The sequence below is a fragment of the Zingiber officinale genome, chromosome 8B (genome assembly GCF_018446385.1).
Source record: "Zingiber officinale cultivar Zhangliang chromosome 8B, Zo_v1.1, whole genome shotgun sequence".
Lineage (NCBI taxonomy): Eukaryota > Viridiplantae > Streptophyta > Magnoliopsida > Zingiberales > Zingiberaceae > Zingiber > Zingiber officinale.
Window position 1 is genome coordinate 17,742,902 of NC_056001.1, and position 24,659 is coordinate 17,767,560.

The following is a 24,659-nucleotide window of genomic DNA, read 5'->3' on the forward strand; positions in this document are numbered from 1 at the left end:
CTAAGACTGCATTTCATAGGAACGGAAGAAATTGGGGAACAAAGAAATATTACCAGGGATAGAAGATAGAAAGAAGAAAAATATATTAGAGCTACTCTTCCATGTTCCTGAGGAGATAGAATCACATAAAACATTCTCTTATCATTTCATTTCAGGGAAAGAAAGAGGGAAAAATTATTCTAGTAATTTTGTTTCACAAAATATATGAAAATGAATAATAGTATTGAAGTAAATATTAGCAATTACTTTTTTATTTTAATTTTATCAAGCAATCAACCTTAGTTGCATAAGTTTTCCACTTGATTTAGATGGAAGCCAAATGGGAGAGAGAAAAATTCTCTTCCTCTTTTTCATCCCAAAGACACTGGAAAATTCTTTCCCTGCCCCTGCTTTCCTAGTTCTCTCCCTAGGTATTTCCACCATTGAAAATGTGTCCGAAAGGGCAACTGAACCACTATTAAACATCAAGTGTGCACATGATCAGTGTCCTGGAGGGCGTCAATGATTTTCCTGACTTGGTAGGTTTTGACATGAGACAATTTTTTGTCATTCCATCAACTTTCCTTGACCCATCTAGTCTGTTCCACCTTAAATGTCGAAAAAATAGCTGACTGATCTTGACATAACATGGTCTTCACAACACTAGTAGGTTATAAAGCATAGAGGATGAATCTGAAGCCACAATTTCTCTTCAATTCAGCTAACATGGCAAACCTTAAAGTCAGCTAGCAAGTAGGTTTGCTCTCTAATGCCCCAGCCATAGTTTGACATAGACTTCAACTCCGTACTCAAGAAGGTCAATCATTGTGATTCTTCATCTTCTAACTATGTTTGGCAAATTTTAATCACACTTAACAAGGTTAGCATTGTCGATTATCAACAACAAAAACAATAGTGTTTGAAGTTTAGTTCATCAGACCTTTAATTGTGCTCATACTGGAAGTGCCTTTTGACTTGATGGAAACAATTCCATTCTAGTTTGTAAATAATGAAAATCTAGGAAAATGGAAGAGAAAAGGGGAGAAGTTATTGAAAAGAGATACTTCTCTGTAATTGATAAGATAGAGTTGATGTTTGATCTGTGACTTCTAGGGTATACCTTAATTGGGATATGGCAGGAAATCAAGGTTTTAAAAAATGTATGCCAGAAATGTGATGCATTGTAGTGCTTTTAAGATCAAAGTCTTGAAATTCTTTTTCATATTAGGGAAAATGCATTCTGTTTCAACCATATACTAGAAACATAGAAAAGTTATAAGCATTATAGCCCGATAAAGGTTATTTATTAATAATCGAATCAGAAATATTGTAAACCATCTGTCTTTTTCTTTGACATTTGGTACTGCTAAAAAGGACATTAGGTGGTAGCCCTTGGGCATTGCACTACTGTTTGAGAACTTGAAGCTCACTCATGCAGATATCTTTTATGAGCTTAATCATCTACGAAGGACTTAAGTGCTACTGTTATATCTTTTTCGATAGAGTGAAACTTTGGAAGTTTGTCACATTTCCTACGTCAATTGTACTTTTTCTAGGGAAGGTATGCTAATAATGACTAGTGTAGTAACTAGGACTTGTAGTAAGTGTTTTAACTTTTTTTTCTCTGTTCAATTGCTCCTAAATATGAAGCAAATATACTTGTTTCAGACCATCATGTGTTGCAAGTGAAGATTAACCCTTAATGTATATTTGCGAGTCCTTTTCTGGATTGTTTTAATTTTTTTCCTTCTATCTTTTTTGATGAAATAGGTCGATTCTATGCATTTGAAAAGGCTCATAGATTAGATCCAACATCAAGTGGACGTGGTGTTCGTCAATTCAAGACTGCTCTATTGCAACGTCTAGAAAGGGTTCATTTCCTATTCTTCAAAATTATGCATGATCACTTTGATTGTGGAAGTTCTTCTAGTTTGATTCATGAGCATTCTTTCTAAACTTTGGTGAAAATATAGCTATCTACTTATCTGTATTTAATTCTAATAATGTCAATATTTAGATTTTCTCTTTATATGAAACTTTCTAGAACACAAACATGATATTCAGACTAGATAGATTTCTTTTGGTGGAGCCACTTTAAGAGATGAAGTACTTTACAGATCAATCAAGGTGATCATATGATTGCTCGATTGAGAAAATTTATATCATTGAATTAATCCGATGGTCATTTTCAGTGAGGTGAAAGTGAGTGGTTATTTATGCCTGATTCTTTACCAATTGACGAATGACACCACTTTTATAGACTCAGCCTTGATAAAACTAGAAAGCAAAAAATGGAAATAGGAAAATGGAATTATCTCACTAAATCGCTTCCAAAATCAAAGGTATTCCTACCAAACTAAGAAATACCAATCTTCTTGACACCAAAATAAACAACTACCAAAATGTAAAATCTGAATTGATATGCATTATTCTCCTCCACCATGAAGATCTCTACCTCGTTGAGCAGAGATATAAGGCCTTCTAAATTAGGCTCTATAGTGTAGGGTATAGGTGCGAAGTGGATTACTATCAGTCACCTTTGGAGAAGATGAATTTGGTGTTTGTTATTGCATCACCTCAAGTAGATCGAGATCAATGTGTTGAATTGTTGAAGTTCATGTTTTGTTATCAAAGCATTATCAACCTTCGGAAATCATTTCCAATGAATTAAATACCTCGGTATATAGGGGTTGTTTGAATATCAACTATGTGCTTGATTTGAGGAGTCTATTTCATCGTAGAGGGGAGTGCATGTATAAAATTCTGACAGTACATTTACTAAAATTATCATATCAAATTCACAAAAAACTAATCCAAATTTGGGTTTGATATCAATAAAATTATCACACCTCTAATAAGCTATCTTCGCAAGCCTATGAAAACTCACTTTGGCAATGCAGCAATTCTATTGACACATTCCTTGTGCCGTCATACAGAGCGTGCCATAAAATTGCCAAACGACACTCATACTTCCAGTTCATCTAAAATTCATCAATTTGGCCTTAAATCAATCTTGATTTGAGCCTAAAACCTACTAGAATAAAATTCATATCACAGTGAACTCATGATGGACTTATTCCCCTAAATCAAGAGGTATTCATTCTAATTTGGGAAAATTAATATCGTACCTAGTCTAATTTGAATTCAAAACTAAGGTCTGTGTATTATTTGTCTACTTAGCTTGGGACTCCATTTTAGCAAGCTTAGTTAAGGCTGTCCATAAATAGAGACTATAACCTTTAATCATGGTGAGAATACACCACAATAATACCTATATCATCTATAATGACATCTATGCCATCTATAATGCATCATGATTTGCTATATAAAAATAATATATTCAACATATACCATGCTTAGCAGGATGTTAACTAGTGTGTCTAAACTCTAAACACAATAAGTATATCAGTCACATTGATATGTATACAAAATTATGCATTGGCATGGATTATTGACACCGAGCAAAATATGCATATTATTCTGGGGCATGACGTTGCAGAGGGATTAATAAGAAAACAAGAGAGAAGGTGCACCAGGCACGAAGCTCCCTCTATGTGGTGTCTTGGGGAAGGATCCATTGTACACAGCCTTACCCTGCTTTTTGCAAGAGCTGTTTACAGGATTCGAACCCGTGACCTTTTGGTCACAAAACAACAACTTTACCGTTGCGCCAAGGCTCCCCTTCTAAAAAAAAAGCAGCCCGGTGCACGAAGCTCTCGCTCGGAGTCCCGAGGAAGGATCCATTGTACGCAGTATTACCCTGCTTTTTGCAAGAGGTTGTTGATTTGAATCCGTGACCTTTTGGTCACAAAACAACAACTTTACCGTTGCACCAAGGCTCCCCTTCAAGAAAACAAGAGAGAAGTAACAAAAAAAAAAGAAAAAGGGAATAGCCTAAATTAGGCTTAAACCTATTATGAAATCAAGAGCGTAAAGAAAAAGAGATGTAGTCGTAACGTGACTTAACTGAAATCAATTGATTCAATATTAAAATAACTTGTTTTAAATATCATCTAAGCATAGGTTTATATATCTCTCAGAACCTTCAAAAAAATCTAAATGGAAAAATAATCAACTAGACTTATTCCCTAAGATTTAGGATAAATTAACTAATAGGACTTATTCCTTAAGATTTAGTTTCCTAAGATTTAAGATAAAATTAAATATAATTAAGAAAAAACAAACTAAACTTAATTAACGGATAACTAATTAAAAACACCCAAAAGATGCAAATTTGAATACTTTGGATTCCCTCATGCATCAATTATGCAACGAATAATAAGGTATAAGATTAGCCATGAAACAGTAGAGAGTCAAAGGAAAGGGGCAAACAGGCTTATTGTGGTTTCCCTTGGGATTAATTTTCCAGGATCGAAGTTAACACTCTTTCTTTGGTGCTGACACCCTCACAAGTTCAATTCAACGATCCCGAATCATCCTAGCTCTCATATATTCAAGCTCTTTATTTAACCCCTTTATATTCATGTTAGACACTCATAATGGATGCCAACACACTCAGTTGACAGCCCATACTATTGGATCACTTGTGAAAACTTTTAGAAATAGTCATGACTTGTCTACTAATGCTGTTGATGAACAATCCATCGATGCTTTAGGAAGATGATTTCAACAAGCTCTAATGGATGGATCAGATAACGACCTAAAAGGATTAGTCAACTGGTGGGCGTTAGCATAGCAAGATCGAGTCAAGGATTTGTTTTGAGGAAAAAGATTCATTTTTAGGAATAGGCTATTTAATGGGTTCCAAAGGCCACAAAATAGAATAATAATAGATTCATTCTTACACGCTAATATTATACCATTTTATCTCAGCTTAATATAAACCCTAATACTTCTATTGTGATTATCTTGTATGAATTATGAATATCTTGTAAGAGGTTTCTACACCTTTGGTGTTGCTCTGAAGGAGAAAATATAGAAAATTTTGGGAGTAATCCACTAAGAGATCATAGGTCATGGAATAGAAGCTTGAGGGCTACTGAATCACGTTAAAAGCTTGTATCTTTGGATTTGCTTTGTGTGATTTGACTTCCCACTACATATTTTATTTCTCTAACACTGAGTAGTAGATAAAGTGATATTCACCCCATCTACCACATCGATCATCTGGTCGCAAATGCTTCAACAAATGCTAGACAATGCCAAAATTACACATTGCTATTTCTCCTCTTACGCTCAACAACACCTCCTTATCCTTTTCTTCTCGACAGCATTGAAAACCAACCAAGAAATGCCACACAATGACATAACTGCACATTGCTCTTTCTTCTCATCAACACCACCTCTTCTCTTTGACAGTGGTGACTTGTCTTATTCTTCTAGTTTAGGCATGCTTGCTCTATTACGGTGTCAATGGTGAGATGAGGTTGATGCAATGGCATGATTTTGGACTTCAGTGATGCAAGTGGCAACTCCAAGATGTTGATGCAATGTAGTCAACTCCAGGATCTTAATGCAATGCAGGTGGCAAACTCCATCAAGGTACAAAATGTTGAACTGTGTTGGAGTTTCTACCTTTAATTGGAATGATACTGGTTCACTACTTTGGTGGTGTTCCAACGGATGGTGTTGGTGGCAAATTAGAGGGGAGGGAGGAAGGATATGAAGAAGAAAAAGAAGAGAACACAATTAGGTACCTAAGATCAAATTTTGTGTTCTATTTGAAATATACAATCTAAGCTAAAAAACATTATTTCAATTCAATCTTGAAATATGTTGTAACATGCATGACATAATTAAGATAACGACACAAGATATTTTACATGTATTGAGTAGTATTGAGTTTCAATAATTTATTGGAATAATACATGTTAACCATATTACCTGGTATGGTTTGATATGAGATTTAAACTATGAGTTTCATACTTGTGGCATTCTTTTTGATCGGGTTTGACCAGCACCGTGTATCTACACTCTTGGTATTTGCAACAACACATCTATTCCAAATCCAGGGATCAATACCCCTGTTTGGGACAAAATTTTAACCCTGATTGAATGCACTTTGCTTGATTGCTACATATTTTCTTTTATGCTGTCATTATTGCACACACTTATGGCATAATAAAATGACTTACCTGCTTTGTGTGAGTCATGTTGAACCTTATCATGAAAGGTTCCCACCTTAGCTAATGCAAGACAAAAGTTTCTTATGCTGTATGAATGTGAGACTGTTCTCACTTTATCAAGCTTTGCTTCATTTCTAGAGACTTTCTCTTGCTTTGCGTTTTTTCTTAAAACTGTTAATTGATATATGGAATTGGCTATATCGTAGATCCACTATTTTTTTTTTTTGTGGAATAAATTTTGTAGGAGAATGATCCCACTTTAATGGATAGAATGAAAAAAAGTGATGCACGTCAAATGCAAAGCTTTTATCAGCAATACTACAAAAGATATATTCAAGAACTTCAAAATGCTGCTGATAAAGCTGATCGGTGAGAATGGGAACAAGTGTGACTATGATGCTTGACTTTGTTTATCGTCAATTATTCCATTATTCTTTTTTCCATCAGTGCTAAACTTACTAAAGCCTACCAAACTGCTGCAATATTATTTGAGGTTTTAAAAGCTGTCAATCTTACCCATGCCATTAAAGTTGATGATGAGGTAATTAATACTTATTTTTTGTTAGTTTCCCTTCTTCCCATGCATTCCATTATCAGTATGCTCAGTTTTGTAAATATATTTTGAATGCCCTAAATTATTGTTTCATAATTAGATACTGGAAACTCACCACAAAGTTGAGGAAAAAAAACAAACACTTGGACCTTACAATATTCTCCCTCTCGACCCTGATAGTGCAAATCAGGCAATTATGTTATATCCAGAGGTTGTACTTCCATTCATTTAGAATTGCTTTTGATTGCAGAAAAGATTTTATAGATAATGTAATCTTCTTAGTTGGCTTCTGTAGATTCAAGCTGCTGTCAAAGCTCTTCGGAATACGAGGGGCCTACCATGGGCAAAGGACCATAACAAGAAAGCAGATGAGGATATTCTTGACTGGCTTCAATCAATGTTTGGTTTTCAGGTGAGAAGTCAGGAAGTTTTCTCTCAGTTTTCTTCATGTTGTTTTCATTTGTTTGAATTGAACAATGCATGGCAGTTATATTTTGCATGTGCAGAAGGACAATGTCTCCAACCAAAGGGAGCATCTCATTTTGTTGCTTGCGAATGTCCACATTCGTAAAAATCTAAAGCCTGACCAACAACCAAAGGTTCCCATTATTTTTCAAATTTTGTTTGGTGAAGAGTCGAGCTTATCTATAATTTCCTAAGGCATAACTCTATTGGTTTCATGGATAGTTGGATGACCGTGCCTTGGATGAGGTTATGAAGAAGTTATTTAAAAACTATAAAAAGTGGTGCAAGTACTTGGACCGCAAGAGTAGCCTTTGGTGAGTTTCTGAAACTTTGCTTAGCCTACTGTTGACAGAATGCATCTACACATCTTTATCTGTCCTTGTCGCAAAATAATGGTTACAGTATTAAAGCTTGCTAAAAAAATGTTAAAAATTGTTTTTTTGTTTCATTTCTGCGCTAATATCTCCCCTCAAGTTCAGGTTGCCAGCCATCCAGCAGGAAGTGCAACAAAGGAAGCTCCTCTATATGGGTCTCTACCTTCTTATATGGGGTGAAGCTGCGAATTTACGTTTTTTGCCTGAGTGTCTTTGCTACATTTATCATCATGTAAGTTATTGGGAAGAACTTTCCAGAAGCAACTAGATTATCGTCATTCTTTACCTTTTTGCTAAGTTTGGTGTTCCTGATCTGAAAGATCAAATAATTTTTTTTTATAACTAATTTGGTCTTTTGTTGAAATGGTCAATGGTAGGTGCTATTTGCTTTAAACAACTGAAGAAAAAAAAGAGTTTGCATAGGAGTATGTGTTAGACCGGTTAGGTGATTCATTTATTTTATTTTGTTTTATTTTTTTTGTGGGTGAGTAAGAGCGCAATTGGATTAGATGGCTAAATTTGGTAGAATCCACCGTGTGGAACGTTGTTTTGATTCTAACTAAAAAAAGGTCACCTTTGATGATTCGATAAAAAAGGGGCACCCACCCTTTTGATTTTTGCCAATATGGTTTACATGGCATATTGCTAATAGTTTGAACTGACATAATTTATTGTGTAAATATTTAATGAAATTAGAACTTCATGAATTTGTCATATTTTGATGCAATCTTGATATGGTGTAGGAATTTGTTACTTAAGATAGATGATGTATTATTTTTCTTAAACACTTCCTCTGATGTTTCCTTTTCTAGATGGCATTTGAATTATATGGTATGCTAATTGGGAGTGTGAGCCAAACAACTGGTGAGAACGTCAAACCTGCTTATGGGGGTGATAAAGAAGCATTTCTACAAAAAGTGGTGACACCAATTTACAAGGTTATAGAAAAGGTGATTGGACTTTTGGTTTGTGAAATTTTAATTTTTACTATTATAATACGCCTTGATTCTATCTGCTTGCAATTGGTGTAGGAAGCTGAAAAGAGCTCAAGTGAAAAATCAAAACACTCTCAATGGAGAAATTATGATGATTTAAATGAATATTTCTGGTATGTGCAGAGCATAGAAATATGTCGCAAACACATATTGTAAATATACTTGATTGTAACAGGTTCCATCATCAGGTCTGTTGATTGTTTCCGTTTGGGCTGGCCTATGCGGGCTGATGCTGATTTCTTTTGTTATCCCCAGAGTCATCATGAGGAGAGAAATGAGGTTTGGTGTGTGTGTGTGTGTATTTCATATTTGACCTTCAGCTTGTTAGCTTCATTCTTTAACTTTTTCTCCTTGGTCTGCTTTTTCTGTTATAGATGCAATTTCTATTTTGCATGATAGATGTCTTTTATCAATTGAATCTCAATTGACTTTTGTTAAGCTCAAACCTTTATCCTGATATCAATGTCTTCTGCTATCTGGGATGAAAATCATCCTGTGCAGAGGAAAGATAGATCTTCATCTCGATCTTAATTTTCATTATCTTTCATGCTTGTCTTGTTAAACTTAGAAAATTTGGAATAATTACTAAACTTATCAATTGGCGTTGTAACAAATCTATCACATGCTTTTAATTTTATCAAAACCATCAGAGATAACATATCATCCATTTGTTTGTTTTTTCAGCCATCATTTTTAAATGGTTGATCTGACATTTAATGAAATGATATTTTACTTCACCTCTTGCCAGTTCATTTCTGATAAATCATTTTAAAATGTTTCAAATAAAACAACCACAGATAAGGATTAACTTATTAATCCATCCGATACCCATAATACTTATTCAATGGTTTGCCTCTGGTTGCCTATAGTTGCTCCACTGCTACACTCAATGAAGAAGTCTCTATTCACAAGTCTTTTCCTTTGACAATCAACTTCCTATCTTACTGTTTCATTGAAGCTACAATCGCCTCCCATTTGAGAGCAGAGTTGCACAAGGATGACCTTCAGTTAATGCATGATAGTATTGGAGCTGGCTTAGTGGTGAGGGTGTTGCTAAATTTCTGGACTACTACTCAGACCATTTTGCCAAATGGGACTTGCAATCATAGTAGGAGGAAACACAAAGGGGAAACGACATGGCTGCCATGGTGGCGCTTGACATTGTCCTGTTTGTTGGGATCAATTTTATGTGTTGCCCGCACTCGATAGTGGCAACCTGGTTTCAATTCATTGTTTCCTCTTCAACTTAAAAATCATCATGTTTGGAACACCTTCCAAAGTCGTTCCCTTCTCTAACCTAGGTGTGGTGCTGGTGATAACAACAATGTTGTTAGTAGAGAAGAGGGCAACTTTTGTTTTTTTTTTTAATGGAGGTGTGAGATGGGTGTGGAGATCAAGGAGGGTAACTTTAGAATGATGTCAAACATCTTCCAATGTTGTTCCCTTCTCAAACCTTTGAGAGGATGAGCTTTGGTTACTTGTCAACTAGGTGTAGGAGACCCCATCGTGGAGTAGCGATTCTCACTGTAGATATGAAAGCAATGACAAAATTTGGTGTAGGGGGTCATCTTCGCCACTAGCCTTTGCTCGTAACAACATATTATATAATAAAAGCACGTGCAATTAACTTCTAGACCAGTTAACCAAAGGAGAATTTTAGTTAATTGTCATTTGACCTTGACTTTGAAACTCCAGTTGATTTCTTGGTCAGGTTGGCGCCTAGATATAATACTACTCACGTTCTAGAGATAAGAATGGTTCCCTCATAGCCTTCTTTGTCAGAAGGTCCTCTCCTGGACTTGGTTGCCCAGGACTTCTGATCTTGCTTGGTATCTGATTCTGCTGATCTTCCAGAACTTCCTCTACCATCTGAACTTTCTCTGCCGGATACTTGATCCGACTACCCTTCTGAACTTTCTCTGCCAGATGCTTGGTCAGTCGAGCCACCTGGACTTCCAGTATTAGATGCTTGGTTCGTTGACCCATCCGAACTTCATTTGTCTCGTGTCGACCTAACCTACCAAGATTTCTTCTTAGTGTCTGGGCTCTTTGACCCACCAGTAAGAGATCCACTAGGATTTTTCTGACAAGTATTTTGCTCTGCGCACTTGACACACATAATAGAATGCAGTGCCTAACTTTAAATCCTTTGCTATACATCAAAAGAATAAAGTTCAATTAGTTGGTGCTACTTGCACCAGCAATATGATATTTTTCTATCCCAATATTTGACAAAATATGTAGCTCTTAATGTTCTTGTGTATCTTTTACCAGGAAGTCAAGTATGCTAAAGGTCAGCAGTGGATTGGGAAAGTTAACTTTGTTGAGATCCGTTCATTTTGGCATATTTTTCGTAGTTTTGATAGAATGTGGAGCTTCTTTATCTTATCCTTACAGGTTGATTCTTAGATTTATTTTCTTTCTTCTGTTCTTTAATAGATATTTGTTTTTGTTTTTGAACTTGCTTTCTCTTTTGGTTTAAGGTTATGATCATTCTTGCTTGGAATGGTGGTTCACCAAGTGGTATATTTGACCCTGCTATATTCAAGAAATTGCTCAGCATCTTTATTACAGCTTCCGTACTGAAGCTTGGACAAGGTGAAATGAGACTATTGAGACTGTTTTATTCTTGCTTTTAACATCTGCTTTGGTCATACTACTAAATGAAGCAACTCTGCTACTTGAGTACCAACTCAACTACACCGTGGGGCAATAAAATCTTTTTTTTTTCTTTCTAATATCACTGTTAGTCGGTTCTATGTTGGATTGTGAAATTATTTATATTCCTTGTTTTTATTTACTCTCTTTTATCATATTTTCTTTGAAACCCTGATTTTTATTAGATCAGTAGTATTTGACTGGAATTGGTTTAAAAAAAATAGAAAAAAATACAATAAAATAATTTTCAATCTTTGTAATATTATTAATCTGATATGTATATTCAATTATTAGAATTTTTAATAGTATAAGAGTGGTTAGTTTATACCTATGCATATTGCAATATGTATATATATACATATATCTGATATTATATGATTTATATTATGTTATGTTTAACATACATAATTAATATAACTTTAGTTATTGCATATACCATTATTAAACAACAACAATTATAATGATAAGTATCAAATTGTTGTCATTAACACACTTTATAGATAATTTCTAGTTGATTTGATATTGTTATCAGATAATGAGGATAATAAGAAGCAATTATTATCATATAATATCATATAATTTTTAATTAATTTAATATTATCATCTGAAATTATATTACATTTTACCGTTTTCAAAATAATATATGATTTAACAGTCATTTATCATCAAATATCAATAATCATATTATTCTTTTTATTCTTATAATCATTTCAATATAATAATTAGTTATTTTTCAAATTCTCCGTAATATTTTGCCACAACAGAAACTTACCCATTACCCTAACCCATCAAGGTGGAAAATGGTGCAAATAAACATCTGTGTTGGTTTAAGTACCAACAATCTCTTGTTTATTCTGGGAGCAATCCAGTGTTGGTTTAATTGATCATACAATAAGAGAAAATAGGTAAAAGTGGTCTCAATATATTTGGTGAGACCAATTCTTATGCTTCATGGTCTGCTTGTCTTGTCATTAAGGTGGAATGACCTTGATGGCCGTGTGATAATCCCGTTGAGCAAAAGTTCCATGAGTTGATTTATTCAGCAATTTTCTCTTTCCAAATTACTTGCAAATCACAAGAGATGTTAATAATGAAACATACATTTATATTAAATACTAACATACAACATATGGAATATAACATGATAAATAGATCTCTGAATTAAAAAGCAAAATGTATACATAGATATGTATGAAATTCTCTCATGACTAGAAGCATAAAAATGAGTGATAATTTCTTATAGGATCAAATGTATAAACAGAAACTACTTCTATACAAGTAAACAAAATATCAAAAATTTTGCAAAGGTGCAAAATGAACTTAAGGCAATCCATAAAAAGTTAGATCCCAAACAAGCAAAACTGAGCACCTTCTTCTAATGACCTTAAAGGGAAGAGTAAGGCAATGAACAAGGGAAATAGAGTTGGCACGTAACCTGTATGTTATGAACACTAACATAGTAAGTATAATTGCAAAGTAGACAAATTGGACTACCACATCAAAGTTATTAACTACAAATTACCAATCAATCCCAATAACAGTACGATGAAATCTAACATGTAATTTCTTAACCTCAATCTAGAATGCAATATGGGTCTGCTGATGTTACTGCCTATTTACAAGACTTTAGTACAGAGTGTATCATTTATTTACACTAAATTGGTATGACTACTAAAGGTAGCCTAAGCATGTTACATTCATCTTTTGCACTTGCTGATGTTGCCAACTTATAGATGAGGATGACCAAGTTGACATAATTGCTTGTGCAACTGAAATGGTTAAAGGATCATCCAAATGAGATGATCATAGAGTTATCTTATTCCTATCTCTCTATGCCTTCTCATGGTATAATGTCTCGCTTACATGAATTTAAATCTGATACAATTAGGAATGGTTATATGTGCGATATGAACATCAAGCATAAAACAATATATACCTTCTTTTGTCTTAGTGTGCTTGAGATTGTATGTGATTTAACATGTAATTCAATGTTGAAGTTTAATAAGGAAGGTTAGGCTTTGATTTGTCACAAATAGTAAACTAATATTAGATACAAGGTTCAAAATCTAGTGCTGCTGAAGTTTTGGTCTTTGATCAGAATGATACTGTTTCGGTTTCATGTCGATGTTTCGATGCATGGTGTCAGTAATGAATTTGAATTGAAGAAGGAGATGAAGCATAGGAAGGAGTATGTGCCAAGCAGGTTTTAAATCTTGTATCAACTGGGTGAATCGGTTGAAATTTATCATTTTAGTAAATTATCGAAACTTGATACCACTCAGCAAATCCCTTGCTTCATCTCCTTCCTCCTTCAACCTCCAAATTGTACATCATGCATTGAAGTGTCGTTACGATACTGGAACATTATCTTTTTGGTAAAAGACCAAAACTATGGCATGATTTGAGATTTTGAACCTTGTGCCGAGTGATGTCAAGTTTCGGTGATTTACCGGAATAATATATTTCGACCGTCTCACCCGACACGATACGAGATTTCAAACCATGATTGGATATGACTTTTCTACTTTGCTATTGTTCTTCCTACCCAAGGTTTTAAATTTGCTATTGATATAGGGTTTTGATCCTCATCTGGAATAAAATGTGTTGGTACCATGCTAATGGTTTTGGCGCATCGCGTGCCCATGACAGTAATTAGGAAGAGTCAAGAGCCAACATAAATTAAGAAGGATGAGCAACAATAATGGTGAATGAAGAAAAAGAAGCAATAGAAGAACAAGAAGAGGAAGAAAAACTTGCATAGAAGTGTTTGTGGTTTGAGAATATGCAACAAAGATGAAGACTATTGATTTTGCCCTAGCTATGGATGGATCTTTAATCAGCCATGAACCAACTAGCACGATCCTCTTCTATATGCCTCTTTTGCAAAGAAGGCAATCATGAAGGATGCTACAAGGACCAATCCTCATAAAGAAGGTAGCTGCAAAGAAGGCTTATAGAAGACACTCTTGCATGTAGAGCTGCCAATTTGGATTGGCCCATCCCGCCAAATAATTTAAGCGAGTTGGGTTGAAATTTTATAACCTATTTAAAGGTAGATCCACCCGTCTTGGGCCCGCAACCCGTGTGGGTCGGTCTGCGGCGGCTTGGGTTGACCCGCAGGTTGAGGAAATGCTAAAGCAGTTGCTCATGCATCTTAAACAATCGTTGAGGTTCCTTGGCACTTCTCTTGTGTTCATTAGAACTAAGAGCTCACTTACTCTTTTGTAGTGTATTGATGCAATTGAGGTTTGGAGCTACTAGATTGGTTTATAACCATTTTCATGGTAAGCTTTCTTAACTTGCTTTGATAGGTTTTCTTGAGTAATAGGTATTAAATTCATTTTGCTTCATGAATTGAACATTTTCTCTTCACTAGATGAGTAACTCGCAGGCCAACCCAAGCTTGTCGCTTGCTTTTTTATTTTATTTTATTTTTTGGTAGGCTCGTGGGTTGGTTCGCCTAACCCGCAACCCGCCTTTAGTTTGGTTGGATTGGGGATTTTCCAACCCGTTAAGATGACGGGTCGGCCCGCCCTGCCCCGCCAAATGGCCGACCCGCCATGGGCCACCCGTCTTGCCATGGGTCGGCTTGTTTGACAGTCTACTTGCATGTCAAACATTGATCCTCTTTGTGAGAACGCATGCTAAGCCTGGTCCATTGTGAATCTGGAATATTGAGCCTTTTTGTGTGCCAATTTGTAGGCGAAATGAAAAGTTTCATAAATGAAATTTAAAACCATGTCCCTAACCTCAAATCTATTGTAGTTTATGGGAATGGGTGACTTGAATATACTAAGTCATTTGGCTTGAATAGTGCTTTGGCAATGATATTAGGTGATAAACTTAGTATACTCTAGATTTTGCTTAAATATGCTAAGTCATCTGTCTTAAGTAGTAATCGCTAATGGTCTAAGGTTAAAATATATTGATTTGTGATTCTAAGATATCTCTAAAGCTTATAGGAAAGTTTTATAAGAACGCCGTTAAAACTCTATGGTATACTATGTTGAATGTTGAGCTATACAGTGAGTACACGAGCAGAAGATGAGAGTTACAAAGCTGAGAATGGAAAGGTGAATGTGCAGATATACAAGGATAGACATGATAAGAAATTAGAATATTAGAGAGAAAGTCAAAGTTGTATCTATTGAGGGAAAAAATTGATAGACATGTTTAAGATGATATGGATATGTATTTAGATGATTAATAAATGTCCCAGTTAGACGATGAGGATCTAGTTAGAGATCAAACCCAATGACGTAAGAGGATTCATATAGCGGACCCCACTTTGTGGGATAAAAACTTGTTTGTTGCTGCTACTTGCGGATATTGATATTCTATTGGCATGAGTCAATGCCACTTTGCCTTCCATGCTAATACGGCCAGCAATAGTAATTAAGGCATTGCTTGTCCTGGTTGACATTGTTCAAAACCATTAGAGATAGGAATATTCTCTTCTTGATGACATTGTCCCAGTTAACGTTGTTCAAAGCCATTAGACATTGCTTGTCCCGGCTCATCTTTTTCATCTATCGATGTGATGAGGGAATCACACTAAAAAGAGAGGAGAGTGGAAGAAGAGATGCAACAACAAATGGTGTAGGTCAGATATGAAGATTTCCTCCCATAACTCGCACTTTGATTTCATCCCCTTGACTTATACTTTGATTCCATCTGCCAGTCTCGGGAGATAAAACACAAACGAAAGGGGAGAGGAAGAGGAAATATACCAATTGAAGCACCAAGAGGAACAAAGAGGTTTGGTGTTAAAGTTGAAAAAAATCAATTCTTACAATAGTAGATGCTCTCGAGCATTATTTAATAATCCATGTCTTGAAAATTATGTGATTGATCTCAGAAATGTTACAATAATCAATACTCCTATCCTCATGCCACTTATTAGTTGAGATGCTTGTTATATTTTTATAACTTGTTCTAAAATTTTAATTCAATTGACTTTGTAATTATTATGCGCTTATATTTGGAGGAAAACAAGCTAAGTAGGAGAGATCATGGACTAACATTCTTTTGAGGTGATCTTAGTTAGGATGCTTTGAACTGTGTCCAAATGTCGAAGTGGTGTTCAATGCCAACACAACATGGTATTAAAACCATAGTGTTCATATTGTTCAGGTCGGCAACGGAAGCTTTGACATGGAATGATATTTTCAACCTGTGTTTTACCTTTAAAATTGAAAAAATTTAACTGTTATTATATCCTTGCTTGAGATGAATTCCCTGTGTAATAATACAATTTTGCCCACATAAGAGTTAGGTTTCTGTAGTGTTATAAATTCACTCTTGTGCATGAGCATTTTGCTCTTCACCAAACTATTCTTATATTGGAGTGTTTCTTGCTAATAGATTTTACATTTCATTGTATTTTACAGCTGTCCTAGATATTATGCTAAGCTGGAAGGCAAGAAGAAGTATGTCGTTGCCGGTTAAGCTGAGGTATATCTTAAAGTTAATTGCAGCAGTTGCATGGGTGATAATATTGCCAGTGACTTATGCCTATTCATTTGAAAATCCTTCTGGTCTGGCAAAGACTATAAAAAACTGGGTTGGTGGTGGACAAAATCGACCATCACTATACTTTTTGGCAGTTGTGATATATTTGTCCCCAAATATGCTTTCGGCGTTGTTATTTCTGTTTCCTTCACTGAGACGGTTTCTTGAAAGTTCACATTACAAAATTATCATGCTGCTGATGTGGTGGTCTCAGGTACTTTAGCTATAATTAGTTTGGATCATTAAACGGAATATTTTTTTTTATTTTCTTTTCCTGTGCTTCATGTGCTAATTAAAAATGGTAGCCTCGACTCTTTGTTGGGAGGGGAATGCATGAAGGACCATTTTCACTTTTGATGTAAGATTGAATAGCTTATGATCATTGTTTTATAGCTTAAGCTTCATGAAATAACTTTTCATATATGCCTGAGGTTTGTGATTTTCTTTTTGCTAGGTACACATTATTCTGGGTGATTCTCATTCTAGCAAAGTTGGTGTTTAGTTATTATGTAGAGGTATCTTTACCTGTAATATCGCCAAGAAGTTTTTTCTTGGATAACTTTTAAAGTTATGAGATAGTAGCTTTTAACTTGAGTGTTTATTTGCTGCTACATCATTTGATTTATTATTATGGTATTTAAAGCAAAAGGGCTGCTGTATGAGATTTTAAAGTAAAGAAAACATCATTGATATATAAGACATTTTAAGAATATGTTCTAATGTTGACGATGAACATAGTCATGGACATGAGACAATGAGACACGAGTTAATAGTGGATGGAACCTCAATGCTACATGTTTTCATACTGTTGGCTACAAGTTACCTAACATAAGCATTTGAAATGTTTGTTTCATGTCATTGGGGCAAATTTAAGCATGATTATACAGATTTTACAATTAACATTTGGAAATTGTTCTTGTATATATACACCTATTCATAAATAGATATTGGCTAACTACATAGCTGTGGACTCTAAAAAGTGTTAATTGCAACTCGAGTACACCAAATGAATTGACTAAGCATTCCTTAATCCGAGCTATACTAATGTTGTAAAATGCTTTTCTCAATTAAGTCAATTGACTAATCAATTCCTTGATTCAAGTGATACTAATGTTGTAAAATGCTTTTCTTGTTGGGTTTTTCGGGCCGCGAAAACCGCTTTTCGCGTCGCGGAAACCTCGAATCGCCCAAGCCACGGATCTCGTGCAAGGTAAAACCGAACGAGGAAGAAGATCAAATCAATTAGCCTTGAATGAAAAATAAAACATTCATTTTTACACTCAAAGTGGCCGGCCACATTAAACCTTGTAACCCCCATGGAATATCAAGAGTCACAACCCTTGGTAACTCCCATGAGGTGGCATTTGGTCAAGTCAAACTTGACCAAATGAAGAGGCCTTGATGATGTGGCATTGGTCAAGTTAAAGTCAAGTCAAAAACATGACTCTTCATCTTCCTACTTAAGTCAAGTCAAACTTGACCACTTCTTCCTGGTTGATCTAATCTAACCATTAGTTCAAGATTTTAATTTAATATTAGACTCACTTAACACATGAACCAACAGTCCAACTCAATTATCCTACTGGATTACTCTTAATCCAATTTGGTTCATCATATGAACTAATCATTTAGGTTCATCGAACCTAGTCTCCATCTATTTGCCTGGTATCTAGACACATCATTACTACCTTACAAGAATGGAGATCCGCATCAACTACTAATTGTGACTCCCATGTGACATTGTCTATCCTACATCTAGATTGACTTATTGTATTAACATTGTCCCTGAATGTTAATACTCGACTAGGAATGATTTAGAGTAGTGTTCCCTATATCATCTCACTATCGATTCAACTAATCGATTGATATAGGTATGAACCTTCTACTCAAGGACGCTATTATACTTAGTCTATTTGGCACTAATACAAATAAGTATAATAACCAAACAAATGCCTTTTATTAATATACAAGAATATGATACAATGAGTCCATACAATCATCAAATGATTGGCTCTAGGGCTCTAACTAACATTTCTTAAGTAAATGTGATTTTATGGTTTGTTAAACCTCTAGGGGTGCTTTAGACTAGTGTTCATGGAATCGATTTGACAGACCAATATGTCATATCCTGCTCAAGCTAGGCCAGCCTGGAATTAAGTTTTGCTGGCTGAGCATAAACTATAATAATGTCATACTAAAATGCAACATTAAATCTAAGCAAAATGCCTTTGTTGGAAGGAAACATGACACATTGCATGACTGCTAACGACACCTGCACTTGAAGTTGAACTCCAAAAAGTGGGCATAAATCGCAAAGTAGGTTATTCTCGAACTTTAAGAAGAGGAAAAATATTTTAATTTGAAGAATGTTGATTATATGGGATCCTAAACCTTCATATAAACTCATAATATGACCAAATCTTCTAAAATAATGCCTATCGCAAAAAATATTTAAAGCTCTAAAATTTGAAAAGAAACCTAAATTTATTCTCAAATTCTGAAATGTGTCATTTTGAACAATGCTATGAACAGAACCAAAATTTAAAGCTCTGAAATTTGAAAAGAAACCTAAATTTATTCTCAAATTCTGAAATGTGTCATTTTGAACACGAACCAAAATTTAAAGCTCTCAAGTTTGAAAAGAAACCTAAATTTATTCTCAAATTCTGAAATGTGTCATTTTGAACAAAGCAATGAACAGGAACCAACAGGTGTTACCATTGGTGAATCTTAGTACCATTCTAAACATGCTACTTTGAAATTGCACTGGTTAGAATTTAAATTGGAAACTTAGTTGCAGGGTTAAGGCTGCAGTGTAGGCTGTTAATTTTAGTTAGCTTCTTGAAAATTGAAATATGATCTAGAGAGAGGTCTGTTGGATTGAAAAAATACAAGCTAGCTGCACCTAAATGGACAGTAGAAAATAGAAAAGGGAAGTTAATAAACTTGTTTTCACATCATGGGTTTTAATTAACAATATGGTAAGATTTCTGCAAAGATATTGACATCATGGGATGAAGTGATGGGAGAGAACAATCACCACACAGTCTTTTCAGAAACTAGTCAAAGTCGTTTAGGGGGATGTTGCATGAGAATACTCACAGAGCGAGATATATTCAAAAACTAGTTATAGTTGAGTATAACTGTTAAAATTTTAGCATGTTAACATGCAGTGCTGATTTAAAGAATAGCTTAGTCTTTTAGTGGGGCTATAGAATCTTTGAGATGAACTATTTTTCTATTTATTTGTACATTTTTGGAATTCTTAACATATTTAAGTTTGGAGTCTCTTGAAGTTAAAGCTCTTATTCTTTTTAGTCATCTTCTTAGATAGGCTTTGGTCAGTGTAAGAACCTTTTCATTTTTTTTAGTTTTCAACTTCTACCCTTGTAATTGAGGATGTTTGTGACTTTGTGGTGTGTTTGCTTGTTTTTTGGCATCAGATTAAGCCTCTTGTTGGTCCAACTAAAGATATCATGAGAATTCCGATAAGAACTTATCAGTGGCATGAGTTCTTTCCTCGAGGTAAAAAAGGGAATTTTATTAAGGATGTGCCTCAGGTTCAAGTAAATGAATTGTTTTTCTTTTTGTTGCAGCTAAGAACAACATAGGTGTTGTCATTGCTCTTTGGGCTCCGATTATTCTTGTATGAAAAATTTACCTTTTTCTATTTTTTTACAGTTATTTTACTTCTATTTGAGTGTGATTGCTATTTATTTTATTATACTTGTTTGCAAGGTTTATTTCATGGATACCCAGATTTGGTATGCAATATTCTCCACATTAGTTGGTGGGATTTATGGTGCTTGTCGTCGGCTTGGAGAGGTCAGTTTAGTGTCTTTCTCTTGATACTGTGTATATATAGTTTCTTTTGCTTTGTTCTGGATAAATAATTGAATTTCATAGGACATATTTCGGACTTTTTCAAATAAAGTTGATTCAATAATAGATTAAAAGTCCATAAATTGAAATCTAGTTGATTTTTTTCTGCCTTCAAAGATAATTTCATGTGCTATTGTTCCATTGTTTGTTTGGTTGGTAAAATTGAGATGTTGCAGTATGCTGCATTTTGTTTGTGTAATTGTGATAGTGTTTATCTGATTTTATTGCCTAAGAACACTAACACACATTTGTGAGCAAGTATCCTTAATTCTTTAGCATTACCAAGTTATGTTTATCCCAAGTATATAGGATCAGTTGTGGTTCTTATTTCTTTGTTGAATACAAGTTTCAAAATCTCAAGCCAGAGTTTCGGTTTTTGATCGGAATGATATCATTTTGGAATTGTGTGACACACACTGCACACACACAAAAAAAAAAAAACATTGTTTTAATTGATCATGACATGTATTATAGCATACTAAGGGGTGAATATTAGTATCACATTATACTCGTTGATATAATTGACAGACAAGATAGATTACCTATGCCAAGTAAATTAAGTTTCGGTAATTTATTGAAATAATACAATACGAGGCATGAGATTTCAAATGATGCTTCAGTGTATAATTATATCACTAGAATGCTATAATAATTATCTTTTATTACATTAATTAGAATTTTTTTTTGCCCCCTCTTAATCCTTTTCATCCTCCATTCTAATTGATGTAACCTGTCTAATTATTTAATGTCACAATTCCTTGTTCTCCATAGCCATTGGCATGACATGACTTCTACAATGGCTTCATTATCATCTTCTTGACCCCCGCTGGATCAGAAAAAAAACATACAATAAATAAAATTGCCAGAAAAATTTTAGCACTCACCGCCATATTTACTACATACTTTGAAAAGTCTATTACGTAAAAGCTTACACTACATAGAAATATTCACACATAAGTTTCTCACACAATTAAAAACATAAACAAGGAGAAAAATAATTACATTTATCTATAACTACATAAGAAGGAGGATTGAAATCTCGAGTCAAGTCATGTTTTAGAACCTTGGCCAACTCAAGATGGCTCTGTCAATGCTAGTATTGATGTCGAAGGTGTGAATTGGTGTTGCAGGCATGCTCAAGGAGGAGAAGAAGGCGTTAACATTGGAGGTAGAGGCCAAGGGAGTAGGAGCTGAATTGGTACCGGAAGTGTGCTAAAGAAAGAGAAGGGGTGTTAGAGGAAGAACTCCGAAGAAGTGAAAGAAAAGTATTAGAAAGATGAGGAAGTCTTCCCGGAATGGAGCCGACTGTGAAGTTAGGGTGTCAACTTCAGCATAGATGTGGATGGAGGGAGGAGGAGGCACCTGAAGAGCTAGCTGATGTTAGAGTCCAATGTAGCTATGAAAGGAGGAAGCTGTGAAGGATGAAGGTTTGATGTATTCTACTATGGAAACTTCAGTTTCAACATAGAGGACAAGTTTTGCTTGATGAAGGAGGAAACCAAGTAGGATGAAAGTTTCACTCATATTTAGGATCTCGCATGTCAATCGACTTGTTTATCGGTACAACTTGAAAATGTTGTGAAATATACAATGTCTCCTAGAGTAATCCTCCTAGAATATTCAATCTCAATCTGATGAATGATCTAAACACCTCTTACCATGGTCTTGAATTATCAAGACAAGAAAAATTAGCATGGAAAATTAAGAAAAATTAGCATGCAAAAAAGAAGGAATGCATAAACTGTAATTGACATCATGATTGAAGACTACACTACAATTTAATATCCATTTAGTAAAAGGCAGCTAGGTGCATGAAGCTCCTCGTGGATGGATATATTGTACTTACCCTTACCTTGCATTGCAAGTGGTCATTTTCGTGACTCGAACCTATCAACACTAGGTCACATAGCAGCAATAACTTTCTGTTGTACCAAAGTTCTTCTTAATATCTATTTAGTAGATTACAATTAAACAAGCATTTTTTTTGGGATAAGGAAAATTTATAGGACGAATCATAGTACAAAAACCAGTCATTAGCATCAGATCAGAGAAAACATCCAGCGACCGATATACATGAATTTGCATACACTTGAAGATCCTTTCAATGTCTAATCGTCCTTCACCAAAGAAATTTTTATTTCAATCCTTCCATACAAAATGAATCATAGATGACAAGGCAAGATGGCGAGCCTTTGTTAGCATCTGGCTCCCACGGTAATGTTACTTTGGTGTGATATCACTTCTCTCCTCTATCTTGTTTCATCTTATGTGTCACTGTTATAATGACATCCAATTGCTTTGAAGATCAAAATTGCTATTGATGGCAAGGTTTAAAATCTCATGCTGAGCTAAAGTTTTAGTGGCCAACTGAAATGAGATAGTTTCAGTGTTGTATTGGAGTGGAGATGCATGGTGTCAGTGGACAATTCACCTTAACTTGATTGGTAAGGTAATAATTATTTTAAAATACCTAGTGAAACGATAAACATCTTTTTCTGCTTATGAATTCGAATTGTATCATATCATCTATTTTAGGATGATTATTATTTAGCCATATTGTGAGTAACTGATTTTAATGCTTTTTTAATTTACAAACTTATTTAAATTTTAATTTTTAAATTACAGTGTGTGCTAATTACTAAGAAGATATTTGAGACTCTGTCTTTGCAATTCAATTGTTATATGAGAGCTATAGAGAGATATTTCCACCTCTAGAGAAGTTACATTGGTCTCCTCACTAATTAGAATGGGTGACTGAAAGAAAAATACAAGATTAATCATCAAGAATTAGCATAAGAGAGAAGATACGACTATTATTGATTTGGGTACAGAAGTAGGTGATAAGAATATTGACTTCTTGAGGAACAAAGCAAAGATGAGGATCGCCCAATTTCTCACCCGTTAAAAAGGCTGCCTAAGAAAAAACTAATGAAGAAACTATTCTCCATAAATACAATTGCTATTTATGCTTGGAAACATTGACCTAACACAGATGCTTGCAATTTGCTTGGTGTTAAGTCCCTTTTGATTTGGGGAGAATGTCGCAGTTTGAAATTTTAGGGATCTGAATTTTTACTAGTCTACTTAATTTTTTAATAGTCACTCCAAATTTTCAAAAGTTTGTCTTGATTTTGAAGATAGGCAATTTTTATAAATGACTTGGTCTTATTATGAGTTTTTATAAAGGAGTTAGGATTGCATGCGATCGACATCTTTCAATCTATTATTTTTTTCATTTTATAAGTTTTGACAGTTTTTGGTCGCTTGGTTCTTCTTCAATTTTGTATTAGTCTTGTGCTTTATCAATTTGGTCTTGAGTGTTTTCTAGCCTGGTTTACATCATTTTGTTTTAATGGTGCTTTATCAATTTGTTTTTTGGTTATTTTTTTGCTGTATCAAGCCTCTGGCTTGCCACTTTGTGAAACTTTAATAGACGGATCAAATTGAGTTTTTACCTTTGTAGGAAAGGAAGAAAGTTTAGAGAGGACTCGAAACTATCCATGGCTTTCATGAATAGCTAGGGAAATGTAATTCACTGTTTAAAAGCAAATTTTGAAGAAACTCGACTTGAGCCCTGAATATCAAAATGTGCTATCGAAAATAGTCCGAAGAAGCACGTGTATTGAAATGTTTAAGAAATCAAGATTGACCATGTTTACCTAATTGGCAATACACATTCTATACTATAAAGATTAAGCAAATTGACAACAATCTTTTGTAGATTTTGTTAGCTAGAATGACCAAGCCCCATGCGATTATGGATTTAGAGTGGATAAGGATTAGTCAGAGTTACAAGAGTTGATGAACATGTAACACCAGACCTTGAGACTCATGCCCTATACCAATTATTCCCATCCTCAAATATTGAATATAGATTAAATCAGAAGAAAAGGTTGTAGAACAATTTAGTGACTAGTGACTTTGCTTATGTATAGTAAATTAAAATAAAATTTAGGTATATAGAAGACAAGAAATTGACGAGTATGAAGTAGGAGACCTTACCAGCATATATATAAGAGCAACCAGTTTGATGAAATGCTTGTTGATATTAGAGAAAAGTGAGGTGTTATTAGACTGATTCGTAGAGATTCCTAAATCTAGAATCCAAGTGTTCGATCTAGTAGTTTGTATTGTGCACACAATAAAACTCCATGAA

General features: G+C 34.6%; 1 protein-coding gene across 2 annotated transcripts in view; it reads left to right on the forward strand.

Annotated features, from left to right (window-relative positions):
- LOC122014982 (callose synthase 3-like) overlaps positions 1–24,659 on the forward strand; it is a 59,063-nt gene that overhangs the window by 1,873 nt on the left and 32,531 nt on the right. Inside the window, exons 3-21 of one of the 2 annotated variants that reach the window (XM_042571564.1) lie at positions 1,750–1,850; positions 6,310–6,434; positions 6,513–6,606; positions 6,719–6,829; positions 6,914–7,030; positions 7,125–7,217; positions 7,306–7,397; positions 7,563–7,689; positions 8,270–8,407; positions 8,489–8,565; positions 8,641–8,731; positions 10,727–10,849; positions 10,936–11,050; positions 16,501–16,835; positions 16,927–16,979; positions 17,076–17,136; positions 20,065–20,146; positions 20,218–20,267; positions 20,360–20,446. In XM_042571564.1, coding sequence (XP_042427498.1) covers positions 1,750–1,850; positions 6,310–6,434; positions 6,513–6,606; positions 6,719–6,829; positions 6,914–7,030; positions 7,125–7,217; positions 7,306–7,397; positions 7,563–7,689; positions 8,270–8,407; positions 8,489–8,565; positions 8,641–8,731; positions 10,727–10,849; positions 10,936–11,050; positions 16,501–16,835; positions 16,927–16,979; positions 17,076–17,136; positions 20,065–20,146; positions 20,218–20,267; positions 20,360–20,446 — 2,072 coding nt within the window. Of the gene's footprint in view, positions 1–1,749; positions 1,851–6,309; positions 6,435–6,512; positions 6,607–6,718; positions 6,830–6,913; positions 7,031–7,105; positions 7,218–7,305; positions 7,398–7,562; positions 7,690–8,269; positions 8,408–8,488; positions 8,566–8,640; positions 8,732–10,726; positions 10,850–10,935; positions 11,051–16,500; positions 16,836–16,926; positions 16,980–17,075; positions 17,137–20,064; positions 20,147–20,217; positions 20,268–20,359; positions 20,447–24,659 lie in introns of those variants that run through there. The other variant, XM_042571565.1, reaches the window with a different exon arrangement.